The sequence below is a fragment of the Myxocyprinus asiaticus genome, chromosome 19 (genome assembly GCF_019703515.2).
Source record: "Myxocyprinus asiaticus isolate MX2 ecotype Aquarium Trade chromosome 19, UBuf_Myxa_2, whole genome shotgun sequence".
In the NCBI taxonomy this organism is placed as follows: Eukaryota; Metazoa; Chordata; class Actinopteri; order Cypriniformes; family Catostomidae; genus Myxocyprinus; species Myxocyprinus asiaticus.
The window spans coordinates 46,081,092-46,093,771 of NC_059362.1; the positions used below are offsets into that span (position 1 = coordinate 46,081,092).

The 12,680-nt window shown below is 36.4% G+C and overlaps 1 protein-coding gene across 9 annotated transcripts in view; it reads left to right on the forward strand.

Moving 5' to 3' along the window:
• LOC127409657 (phosphatase and actin regulator 1-like) overlaps positions 1–12,680 on the forward strand; it is a 66,876-nt gene that overhangs the window by 4,073 nt on the left and 50,123 nt on the right. For 7 of the 9 annotated variants that reach the window (XM_051644378.1, XM_051644374.1, XM_051644377.1 and 4 more), the window contains exon 1: positions 10,270–10,727. The exons of the other annotated variants lie outside the window; for them this stretch is intronic. In XM_051644378.1, coding sequence (XP_051500338.1) covers positions 10,472–10,727 — 256 coding nt within the window. In that variant the 5' untranslated portion in view covers positions 10,270–10,471. Of the gene's footprint in view, positions 1–10,269; positions 10,728–12,680 lie in introns of those variants that run through there. 9 annotated transcript variants of the gene reach the window in all.

The window sequence follows — 12,680 nt, forward strand, 5'->3', positions numbered from 1 at the left end:
GGGGCGGAAGGAGGAAACGAACTCTGGTTCGGGCCAAGCAATCGAACCAAGTGTGAAAGCATCCTTAAATACAATTTTATGTGGTACTTTTTTACTTTCACTCAAGTATGTTTCTGGCTGGATACTTGGACTTACTTAGTAGCTCCTCGTGGTGGCGTGGTTACTCATCTCAATCCGGGTGGTGGAGGACAAGTCTCAGTTGCCTCCGCTTCTGAGACCGTCAATCCGCGCATCTTATCACGTGACTCGTTGTGCATGACACCGAGGAGACTCACAGCATGTGGAGGCTCATGCTACTCTCCACGATCCACGCACAATTTACCACACGCCCCATTGAGAGCAAGAACCACTAATCATGACCACGAGGAGGTTACCCCATGTGACTCTACCCTCCCTAGTAACCGGGCCAATTTGGTTGCTTAGGAGACCTAAGTCACTCAGCACACTCTGGATTCAAACTAGCTACCAAGGCCCCCCACGTACGGTGTCTTAATATTCATGCACGTGTATTTTGCTGCGAGTATATTCCAAACGAACTCCCAAACCCAACTTTTCTTTTTTAATGCCAGGATAATATCACAAGTTACAGTGGGCTGGCAATTAATACAAAAAAACGTTTTTTTTTTTTTTAATAATTTTGGTCAGGTTTTAGCTTTTTAAACATGTATTCCATCAATAAATATGATACTATATTGCATATATTATATTTTGTAACATGTTAATTGTTTAATACATAATGTATACTATTTAGAAGTATTTACATTGATTTGTAGAACATGTTCTGAAAATCGGTACTGAATCACAGACATTTATAGTCAAATAGCTCAAAATTTGGTCACGATGCATCTGAAATGTATCCCCAGTCCTAATATTAATACACGTGGGATTAGTGGCATGATCAGCGTTCCCCTGAGTAACGGAATACATGTATTTAAAATGCAAAATATAAGTAACTGTATACCACTACAGTTACAATTTAAATCACTGGTATTTAGAATACAGTTACATCCAAAAAGTACTGAAGAGATTACTGTGCAATTTATTGTCAGTTGTTCAATTTAAGATTTAGCCTATTCGGTTGGAAAACATTAGTACATTAAATTATGCGATCTGTGGAGCGTTTAAACAGCGATGAAACACTTTTTTGTGATGTGTTGCATTCATACGAGCAGACAGAGGGCGCTCTTATTATTAGTTAGGAGTCAAAAGTGGATATGACGTCACTGAGGAATTTTTCTTTTGGGAGCTTAATAAAAAGAATCCACATACGATCATAAAAAGATGTGGTTGTGTTCACTCCATGGGTTTTTTAAGTAAGTTTGGAGTTGCAGAAATAGTTAACCTCGTGTAAATTGTCATGTGAACATTTAGCTTTTTGCTAAGCTTAAATGCTATTTCTAGTCCTTTTACATGCACTCTTCTATCAAGAAAATCCACGTTGGGGGCCTGGGTAGCTCAGTGGTAAAATACGCTGGCTACCACCCCTGGAGTTCGCTAGTTCGAAACCCAGGGTGTGCTGAGTGACTCCAGCCAGGTCTCCTAAGCAACCAAATTGGCCTGGTTGCTAGGGAGGGTAGAGTCACATGGGATAACCTCCTCGTGGTCGCTATAATGTGGTTTGTTCTCGGTGGGGCGCATGGTGAATTGATGGTGTGAAGCCTCCACACGCGCTACGTCTCCGTGGCAACGCGCGCAACAAGCCACGTGATAAGATGCGCGGGTTGACTGTCTCAGACGCGGAGGCAACTGGGATTCATCCTCCGCCACCCGTACTGAGGCGAATCACTATGCGACCACGAGGACTTAGAGCGCATTGGGAATTGGGCATTCCAAATTGGGAGAAAAAGGGGAAAATCCACGTTAGATCATCATTTTTTTTTCTCTAGTAACACCTGTTATACCTGTATATCTTGTTTTAGAAGCAACACTGTATAAGACATTTAGGCTTTTTTGTTTCAGAGAATATATTTTTAATATTAGTGCATTTTTTCCACCTGTTATTAACTTGTTTATAATCAAAACAAGTGAAAAAATCATTCAGTGCTGAAGAAGTAATTCAAAGTATTTAGATTACCCATCTTGAGTAATCTATCGGAATATGTTACAAATTAAATCAGTAGTGGAATACATTTGAAAAGTAACCCTCCCAACCCTGAATGGACATTTTCGTACCAAATATTTGGTTTTTAGTGTGGATAGACCTTAATGCACAGAATTGGTCAGTAGATTGACTGAATCAATAGATGGATAAAATAACACATTCTGGTCCTGATGTTGCCCTACCAGCATCTTCGCTGGATGGAGGTTCTGAAATCATATCAATGGATCTTGATGCCTACGAGGAGCTGTAGCTTGACTCTTAAAATACTTCAGGACTGTTGTTATCACCTGAGAAGTGGCGGTGTAATTTTAAACATGTATAAGATTTGAGAAGCTGATTAAAGTCAGCATGTTAAGTCAAATGTTGTGGTTGCTAAGATGTCCTGAATAGTTTTACCACGTTGCTGTGTGGTTTCTAAGGCATTCTGGAAGGTTGCTAGGTGGTCGCTAGGTTGTTCTGGGAGGTTGCTAGGGTGTTTTGCATCTCTCTGATATTCTGCTCTCTAGATCTGACTGGAGTCCCTCCTTCAGTGTAAGTCTATGGGGTTTTTTCAGGTTTAAATGGTAAGTGTGATCTAGTAAAGTAACAGCACACCTCTCCTAAACAACACACATGATTTGATCACAAACACACTGAACGTTAAATACTTACTCTTAGAGGTTTGATCAAATCACTGTAACTAAGAGCAATAGTAATATAGTACATTTTAAAATAGTAAACTGACCTAGCAAAAAACATTTAATTATTAATTTAATGAGACATATACTCTAATTTGAGATCATTTTCAAGCAAGGAGCAAGAGAAACCTACACACACACACACACACACACACACACTCACACACACTTCCTACGGGCTGTGTTTTTCTGTCACAATTAATTGTTTCTATTGCAATGAAAATGCAGAGATGTTGTGTCGTCATCTCATTTCTCTTTGAGTTTTTGTACCGTACAGAAAGAAGAAAGGTGAGGCCACCGCATTAGCCACCGCTGTGTGTTTCTGTGTTTATGGTCAATCACCACTAGTGAATATACAGTGGCAAGAAAAAGTATGTGAACCCTTTGGAATTAGCTGGTTTTCTGCATTAATTGGTCATAAAATGTGATCTCATCTTCATCAAAGTCACAGGTATAGACAAACACAATGTGCTTAAGCTAACAACACACAAACAATTATAACCTTTCATGTCTTTATTGAACACATCCCATTAAACATTCACAGTGCTGTGGAAAAAGCAAGTGAACCCTTGGATTTAATAACTGGTCGATCCTCAGTTGGCAGCAGTAACCTCAACTAAGTGTTTCAGGTAGCTGCGGATTAGACCTGCACAACATTCAGAAAAATTTTGGACCATTCTTCTGTACAGAACTGCTTCAGCTCAGAAGCGTTGTGGAGTGTCAAGGTGGTCTTGGGCAAACTTCATGCGTGCTGCAGTGTTTTTGTTGGAAAGCAGCAGCTTCCTTCATGATGTCCTGCCATGAACACCATGCCTGTTTAATGTTTTCCGTATAGTAGACTCATGAACAGAGATGTTAACCAGTTCCAATGATTCCTTCAAGTCTTTATCTGTCACTCTAGGGTTCATTTTTACCTCACTGAGCATTCTGCGGTGTGCCCTTTGAGTCATCTTGGCTGGACGGCCACTTCTAGTGAGAGTACCTATAGTACTAAATCATCTCCATTTATAGACAGTTTGTCTAACTGTGCACAGATGAATATCTAAGCGCTTCAAGATAACTTTGTAACCCTTTCCAGCTTTATGCAAAGCAACAATTCTTGATCGTAGATCTTCTGAGATCTCTTGGTCCACGTCAGCAGATGCTTCTTGTGAATAGCAAACTCAAAATGTCAAAGTAGCTCTAACCCACACCTCCAATCTCGTTTCATTAATTGGATGCCAGGTTTGTCAACTCCTGACTCTAACTAGCTTTTGTTGGCATCTTTAGACTAGGGTTCACATACTTTTTCCACAGCACTGTGAATGTTTAATGGGATGTGTTCAATAAAGACATGAAAGATTATAATTGTTTGTGTGTTGTTAGCTTAAGCACAATGTGTTTGTCTATACTTGTGACTTTGATGAAGATGAGATCACATTTAATGACCAATTAATGCAGAAAACCAGCTAATTCCAAAGGGTTCACATACTTTTTCTTGCCGCTGTACAATGAGAGACAAGAATGTATATATCACATATCATTCACAATAGTAATTTAAAATGAAAGAATCAGACATATTAAAGTCAACATGAAATCAAATCTTACTTGACTATCCTGTTCACTCAAAACAATAATTTTAAGATTCACCCGTTTCAGTTTTATTATAACAAATTCAATCAAACTGAATTAATTCATCTTAAACAAAATAAATAAAAAAAAACTAAATATTTTAAGTTTGATCAGTTTAATTTAGTAAAAAAATTTCACAATTCAGTTTGATGGAATTTTGTTATGAAATTGAAATGCGTAAATCTTAAAAATAGGCTAAAATTGATCTGTTTGAGTACGTTACATAATGGAAGTAAAATGTTGTGAATGCCGTTTCATGTTAAGATCAGTTACTAAAAAAATCATTTGAAAAATGTGAAAAGTATCATTAAAAAGTTATTCAAATTATTAGAATTAAACTGAATCAAAACAATCTAGTCCAATTTCATAAAAGTAAAGTGCAGAACAGTGCTTATTTCGAGGATGCATAAGTAAACAAATAAACCAAATGACCATTGTGGCCTTTTTGTTGATGTTTCATGATCATATGTGAGATGACTCGCTCAGTGTTCACTAGTGAAGTGTTTTATCAGTGTGTGGTGCTGTGGTGTTGTTGTGGTTAAATGAGCTGATAAATCAATATGGTGTGTGAGTATTTTGTGCCAGACACAACAGACACTGTGAATGGAGTATTCGATACGCACATTGACATTGACTGCAGGGTCTGTCGAATAACCCCAAACACGACATCTGTGTGTGTGTGTGTGTGTGTGTGTGTGTGTTTAAAGGGGCTAGAGTTGCATAACAACATGGATTAAACTGTTTGTCTTTGTGCCAAACTGACTCCTGTTCAGAAGTAATTACAAAACACTCATTCTGCACTGATTTGTGCCATCCTGTTCATCTATTTAAATAATAATGATGATCATCGTCACTTTGCAGCACAAATACTATTATTTATTGTGAGTTTATTTACATTATTGTGTAATTCGACACTGAAAAAATGCATTTTGTGGTTAAGTAAATATAGCAGAAAAGATTAAGCATATTCTACATTCAAACATGTAAAAATTAATGCTCCAGCTTATAAGTAAATAGGATTTATGATTGTTTGTTATCTTTACATTGCTGCATACATATTTTAAGTAAATCCAACATAATGTTTTATGTGCACATCATGTATCAATCCTAAAGTAGAAAACCTTGTCATATTTACTTGCTAATTTTAGTACATTTCACTGGTAAATAAAATAAGTACATTTTACTTAACTTTGCCCCAAGCTTAAGTAATTAATAAGCTTGCTTGGTTTGACTGTTTGCACGTTTATTCACACCGTTTTTATTGTTGATTTTGTTGTTACTTCAGTAACTTCTGGTTTTGTCACTGTAAAATCAAATAAAATTAGTTGACCTTACTTAGATTTTTCAAGGTAATCGGTTTGCATGCCTTTTCTAAGTAAACATACTTGTTTGGTTCAAGTAAATTGAACTTAATTTATTTAAGTAATGTTAAGTTAATTGAACTAATCTGTGATTAAAGTATCATTGTTTTGGGGGCCTTTGTATCTCAGCGAGTAAAGACGCTGACTGCCACACCTGGAGTCGTGAGTTTGAATCCCAGGGCGTGCTGAGTGACTCCAGCCAGGTCTCCTAAGCAACCAAATTGGCCCGGTTGCTAGGGAGGGTAGAGTCACATGGGGTAACCTCCTCGTGGTCACTATAATGTGGTTCACTCTTGGTGGGGCATGTGGTGAGTTGTGCGTGGATGCCGCGGAGAATAGTGTGAAGCCTCCACACGTGCTACATCTCCATGGTAACGCGCTCAACAAGCCACGTGATAAGATGCACGGATTGACGGTCTCAGACACGGAGGCAACTGAGATTCGTCCTCCGCCACCTGGACTGAGAAGAGTCACTACGCCACCACGAGGACTTAGAGCGCATCGGGAATTGGGCATTCCAAATTGGGGAGAAAAAGGAGAGAAAAAAAGTATCATTGTTTTTATTAAATTATTTAAATTGAGTTATAGCACATCTTATACAGTTTAAAGGAAATTATAGGTTACCCATATGGCACATTGGATGCTCCTCAGTACTTCTTAGTGCACATAAATCTGCACTTTTGTAAAGTACAACTGAGTAAATAAGAAAGGCTTAAATTTAACAAGCTCCAAGTTCACCAGAGGTAACACGAATCACCCTCATGGTGACTTCACACAGATCACAACTATCAACAACAACAAAAGTCAGAAGAATTAAAACTATATACAGTTTTAAATAACAATTATTATTTTTCTCCTTACTGTGAGTTCCCTTGTTTTGACCAAACATACATAATAATAGCAAGGGCTTATGGGTAATCCACACAGCTGCAATTTTGTACTTGATAATTTTGAGTTAGTATTACTCAGAATGTAAATATATGATTTATGATTCCAAAATGTGACGTTTCAAGTACTGTTTAATTAGGACCACTTGAATGTTTTTATTAATGACAACTTTAGGATTGAAAGAGTAATGGTAACTTAATTAAAACTAGTAAGAACAGTATAAAATTAAGCTTAAGTTTTCTTTATTTTACAATTTGAAATAACTATAAGTATTTACAATATGGAGTTCATTTTCTACTCAGAATTACCCGTTCATGATCAAAAAAATGATCTGTTGGTTGTTACCATCATCGTGTGTTTTGTGCAAATTGTTTTGGTCTGTGTGCATTAAAGCTTTCCTGTGGAAGGCTTTTGTATGTAATGAGGTACATGGTTACTCATTTGTTTATAAGGTGAGTTAAAATTTGAATTTTTCTAATAAACTATTCATTTAAATTTTAATTCAAATTTTTAAGTAACAGTTACTGTTTATTATTTATTTATTTTATCCCCTTTTTTCCCAATTTGGAATGCCCAATTCCCACTACTTAGTAGATCCTCGTGGTGGTGCGGTTACTCACCTCAATCCGTGTGGCGGAGGACAAGTCTCAGTTGCCTCCGCTTCTGAGACCGTCAATCCGTGCATCTTATCACGTGACTCGTTGTGCATGACACCGCGGAGACTCACAGCATGTGGAGGCTCATGCTACTCTCCGTGATCCACACACAACTTACCATACGTCCCATTGAGAGCGAGAACCACTAATCACGACCACGAGGAGGTTACCCCATGTGACTCTACCCTCCCTAGCAACCGGGCCAATTTGGTTGCTTAGGAGACCTGGCTGGAGTCACTCAGCACGCCCTGGATTCTAACTCACGACTCCAGGGGTGATAGTCAACAGTTACTGTTTTAACTAAAACTTTTAAGTTCAATTTACTCACTTTAATCAATATTATGTCATGAACTTAAGTAGATCTTCATTTTATACCATTAAAATTTACTGTGTGCAAAAAACGTATTTTTTCAGTGTAGTCATTAAGTAAATCAAGCTTAAATATATTCCACCCCAAAATCAAAAGAATTAGGAATTTATATTTTGCGTAAAGAAAATAAAGCCTATTTTTAGGTATTATGATTTTGCAATGAGAATTTGGGTGCTTAATTGGCAAGAAAATAATGCCACAGTGAAAAATAATATATATATATCTTTTGTTTTTGAGGGGTTAAATATGACCTAGACTGTTTTTAACAAATGTATGCACGTGTTTGCACACTTTGAAGAAAACACAATACAAACACATGATTAAGCTCACACATACTTACAATTACCACAATTAGCCATGTGGTGCTTAATGGAACACACACACACACACACACACGTGTGAATTAGCACCAGAGATTGCCATCTGCTGGAGATTTGAAGTGAGAAAGAGCGAGACACATGTATACAGGATAATATTGCATTTGTTCAGTCCTGAGCCGCGTTTAGTCAAGAAACCCCAAACAAAAACCACCAGAGCTGCCAAACAACAAGGATGGTCGAGTTCAATAAAGACTGATTTTAAATGATTCTTTTGATGATCTCTATAATGATTTGATCAAACCTCTAACCCTGAGAATAAAACTTCAGTGTGTACAGACGTGAATTGTACCTCAAATCATGTGTCTTGATGAGGAGAGTCGTGGCTGATAAATGATATTTACACATTTCCACTGTATTGTGATGGTGTGTATAGTTTAAAGAAGACTACATGGGGGTAATTATTTTCTAATGACTTCTGCCACATTTAAAATGACCTCTGACCTCGTTTCTGAACAATTGTTTGTTGCAGGCCTGATCCTACAGGAATACTCTTTCCAAACAAACAATTACGGAGAAGAGAAAACGAGTATGTTACAATGTGTAACTGATTATGTTATGAGTGATTACATTCATATACCCATTTATACTGTGTGAAGAATAGTCATCATGATATTATAAAGACAACAGTTTGTTGGCTAAATTAAACAAAATAAATTATTACACTATTTTCTGGAAAATATTTACTGGAAAATAGTTTTTTTTATCCACTGTTAAAGTAATGTTAGGTGTATAAACCTTTAGAAAATAAAAATAATAATATGTAAATTTTTATTTCGACTTAGACAATATAACCGGTCTAGTAATTAGATCGACTTGCCGAGGACCCCCAAATGTGATGATCCCCTTGCGTGGGACCCCTAAATGTGAGAAAAATAGTAAACTTGATATTATAGAGACATGTTTTATATTATCATTGTACTAAAACCACTGTAAATTATTAAACTATTATCTGGATTTTTTTTTTTTTTGCTTTTTATTAATTAGGAAACATTTTGACAATTCATTAAAAAAAGTATTTGTATAGCGCTTTTCACAATAAATAATGTTCCAAAGCAGCTATACAGAGAATAGTGAAATACAATCCCTATTTATTACACACACACACACACACACAAAATGTAGCCTATTTTTAAGATTGACACATTTCAATTTCATAAAAAAACTCCCTTAAATTTAATTGTGTAATGTCTAACAAATTTAAATTGATAAAACTTAAAATATTTATTTTATTTGATGAAAAATTACTCAATTTAATTTGATGAAATTTTGTAATGAAATTGAAATGTGTAAATCTAATATATATATATAATTTTTAATTTTTTGGGAAAAATATATTTATTTTTATAAAATTAAATATTTTTATTTTGAAATATATATGTATATATACATATATACATATATATATATATATATATATATATATATATATATATATATATATATATATATATATATATGTTTTTTATTCTTATTTTTTAAAATAAGAAATATATATATTTTTCATTATATATATATATATATATATATATATATATATATATATATATATATTATTTTACAGTGATGGTAACTTTCCCCCTGAATTTTTGTGGACCCCTAGCACTGCCTTGTGGCCCCCTGGTGATCCCAGACCCCAGTTTGAAAAAGAAAAAAATATCCATATGTATAATAGTTATTAGAGCTACATTTCTGAAGCAGGTGTGGGTCTTATGGGAAAACAATATTACAGTTATTAATTTTATAATATTATTTTTATCTGGGTTTGAAGAACCGCAGCCTCTAGCGGTGCGACGTTATTCGAAATACGGTGACGTAAGCGGGGTCTGTCGGTAGATCCGGTCTGGATTCTCTCAGAATGGACCGTGCGGACAGCGAAATTACGAATCCTACTACACCGAAGTAGTTGCTCATGAATATGATTACGCTGGCGAGCTTCCTTCATGGAACCTAATTAATATTCATAAGCCAAAGCCTTCAGCGTAGTAGCCCAGTTCCCAACGTCTGCCAATCAGCTAGGCTTACCAGGCAAACGTCACTTTGCGTCATTAATATTCATTAGCCAAGCCTTCACGTCTTCCAATCAGACGTGGCCTACTGGGCAAACGTCACATCACGTCATTCATATTCATAACAGCGATGGGATTCGTAAATTCGCTCCCGTTAACGGCAGATTCCGGTCCGCGTATTTTTACGCAGAGATTTTTGCGTCACGTTGATGAATTTGAAGTGATGCTACCGAGAGGCGCATCTGCCCACTGATGATAAACAAATCTGCGCCATTCGAGCGTTCTTTATTATTTTGGTTTAATTTGCGCAAATATAGCAAGCGTTACTGATGTATTTACCGGGAAACGGGGGTTTTAAAAGCATGAGATGTTAAAGAAGATACCGACGGGGAAGGTGGCTTAATCAGTGGCGGCTGCGCCCATGGCGGGTCCCGCATTCACGGGAGCGCACGGGACCTGGATCACCGCTCGGCTACGGGAGAACGCGTCCTCTTCTTCATCGTCACTATCATTGGTATCGCCCGCGCCTGCGGAGAAACCGCGCAAACGGAGAGCGTTTAATCTGGTTAAACTGCGGCAACCGGCCGCCCCCGGTAACAACAACACGCCGTTTGTGATCTCCGGTCATATCAAGCACATCTGCAGTAACTGCAGCCGCGGGAATGAGATCCGGGACGGTGAGTGATGCTGAATGATGCAGCCGCGGATAACGGGCCCGCCCGGACAGATGCTCGATCCACAAACGTGTATTATAACCAGTGTTGACTGCAATGCATTAGCCTACTAAGTAATTAATTACTGTAATTAAATTACTTTTTCATTGAGAACAAAAAAGTAAGGGATTACTCTTAATTTAATTACAGTTACTTCTGATGTAATTGCGTTTAATACTGTATAGACTATAGAAAAATATTGTTAAAAAACTATAGTGAATTTAAAATAAAAATTTAAGGTCTAAAATGTATGTTTTCTAATTTAACTCCGCCCCCTTAAATTCTTTGGCCAGTTCATGAATAATTAATAATATGATTTATTTGAAAGAATTAAAAGAACAGTTTCATGTCTATCCTTGTATTTTTCATCTGGTTCAGGCTGATAAGGGTTTTAGAAAGTAATTAGTAATAAGTAATGCAGAATAATTAGTACAGTAATCTAATTACACTGTAGAAGATGTAATTAGTAGTTTGTAATTAATTACTTTTTAGAGTAACTTACCCAACACTGATTACAACGCGTGTGATGGTCAGAAATGAATGTGCTAATAATCCATCAGTGTTGGTCCTTGGGTCACATATTACATTATTACCGTGTTGATGTGTTATTGATAGTTAAATAGTAACACATTTTATTTGGTAATTCACTCTCATGTTATATTGTAACACTTTACAGTGTCTATTTTACAAATATTACATGTAGGCTATTAATTGCAATAACAGTGTGACATTGTTTTTTTTTTATTGTAATAAAGTAACAAGCTACTGCAGATAATAGTTATGTGTTAACTGCATGTTACAAGTATTGTAAATAATTGTTATGTAATATTTGTTATGTGCTGCTGATGTGCTTTTATTTTGGCATTGAATCATTGATAGATTCTTCCTTATTTTAATGTTTGTTGTTATGTTCTGTCGGTTTATTTTGAGTCATTTTGAGTCCTACTAACAAGACATTTTGTTAATGTCTTGATGGCCTACATACACTTGGGGTGGGCTGGTTGTGACGTCATCACAACAACATTCCACCGTCAATATGGCCAATTTATAAAATAAAATAAAAATAATATGGGTTATTTACACCAGATCAGCTTCCAAAATTGTCAAAATCACGGTGATTGACTAGTTGTTTATCAACATAGAATGCTGATGTAATCTAACTAAACAGATTCCAATCTTTTTCCATGCCACTGGCACAGACTGGCATACACTTGTCATTATATTCAGTTCACACATATCTTTGATGAGGCAGCTGTCTTCAGTTTTGGATACTTCTGGAAAGCTGTTGGTTCAAATGCGTGCTCTTGTGTTTCGGTCCCTCTTTTTATGTGTCTGTTAAATCGTTTGACAGTCGTTTAATTGTTTGTGTCTGCATTCAACAACATTACACAAGCACAATATGCCCTGTGTTTTATACCGTTTTAAAGCAGCATATTGCATTTGACATTGTGTGACTTGAAGAGGTAAGGGTTAAAGTTATTTCCTCTTCCCTAATAATAGGATACAAAGCAATATTTGCTCATTATCCTACTTTGCCTAATGCTGCTGACTTTATGACTAATGTTCAATATCAGTCTTGTCATACTGTGAATGAAGTCAAATTTCCCTCTTGAAAGAAGAATAATACGAAACCCACATAGGTTTTAAACCACTGTTCTTTTACCTGATAACATTGTGCAAACAGTATATGGTCACTCTATGACTACCATATACACCGAGCAGCCACAACATTAAAACCACCTGTCTAATATTGTGTAGGTCCCCCTCATGCCACCAAAACAGCACCAACCTGCATCTCAGAATAGCATTCAAAGATTATATTCTTCTCACCACAAGTGTACAGAGTGGTTATCTGAGTTACCATAGACTTTGTCAGCATTCTCTGCATTTCCGTCCACAGAACTGCCGCTCACTGGA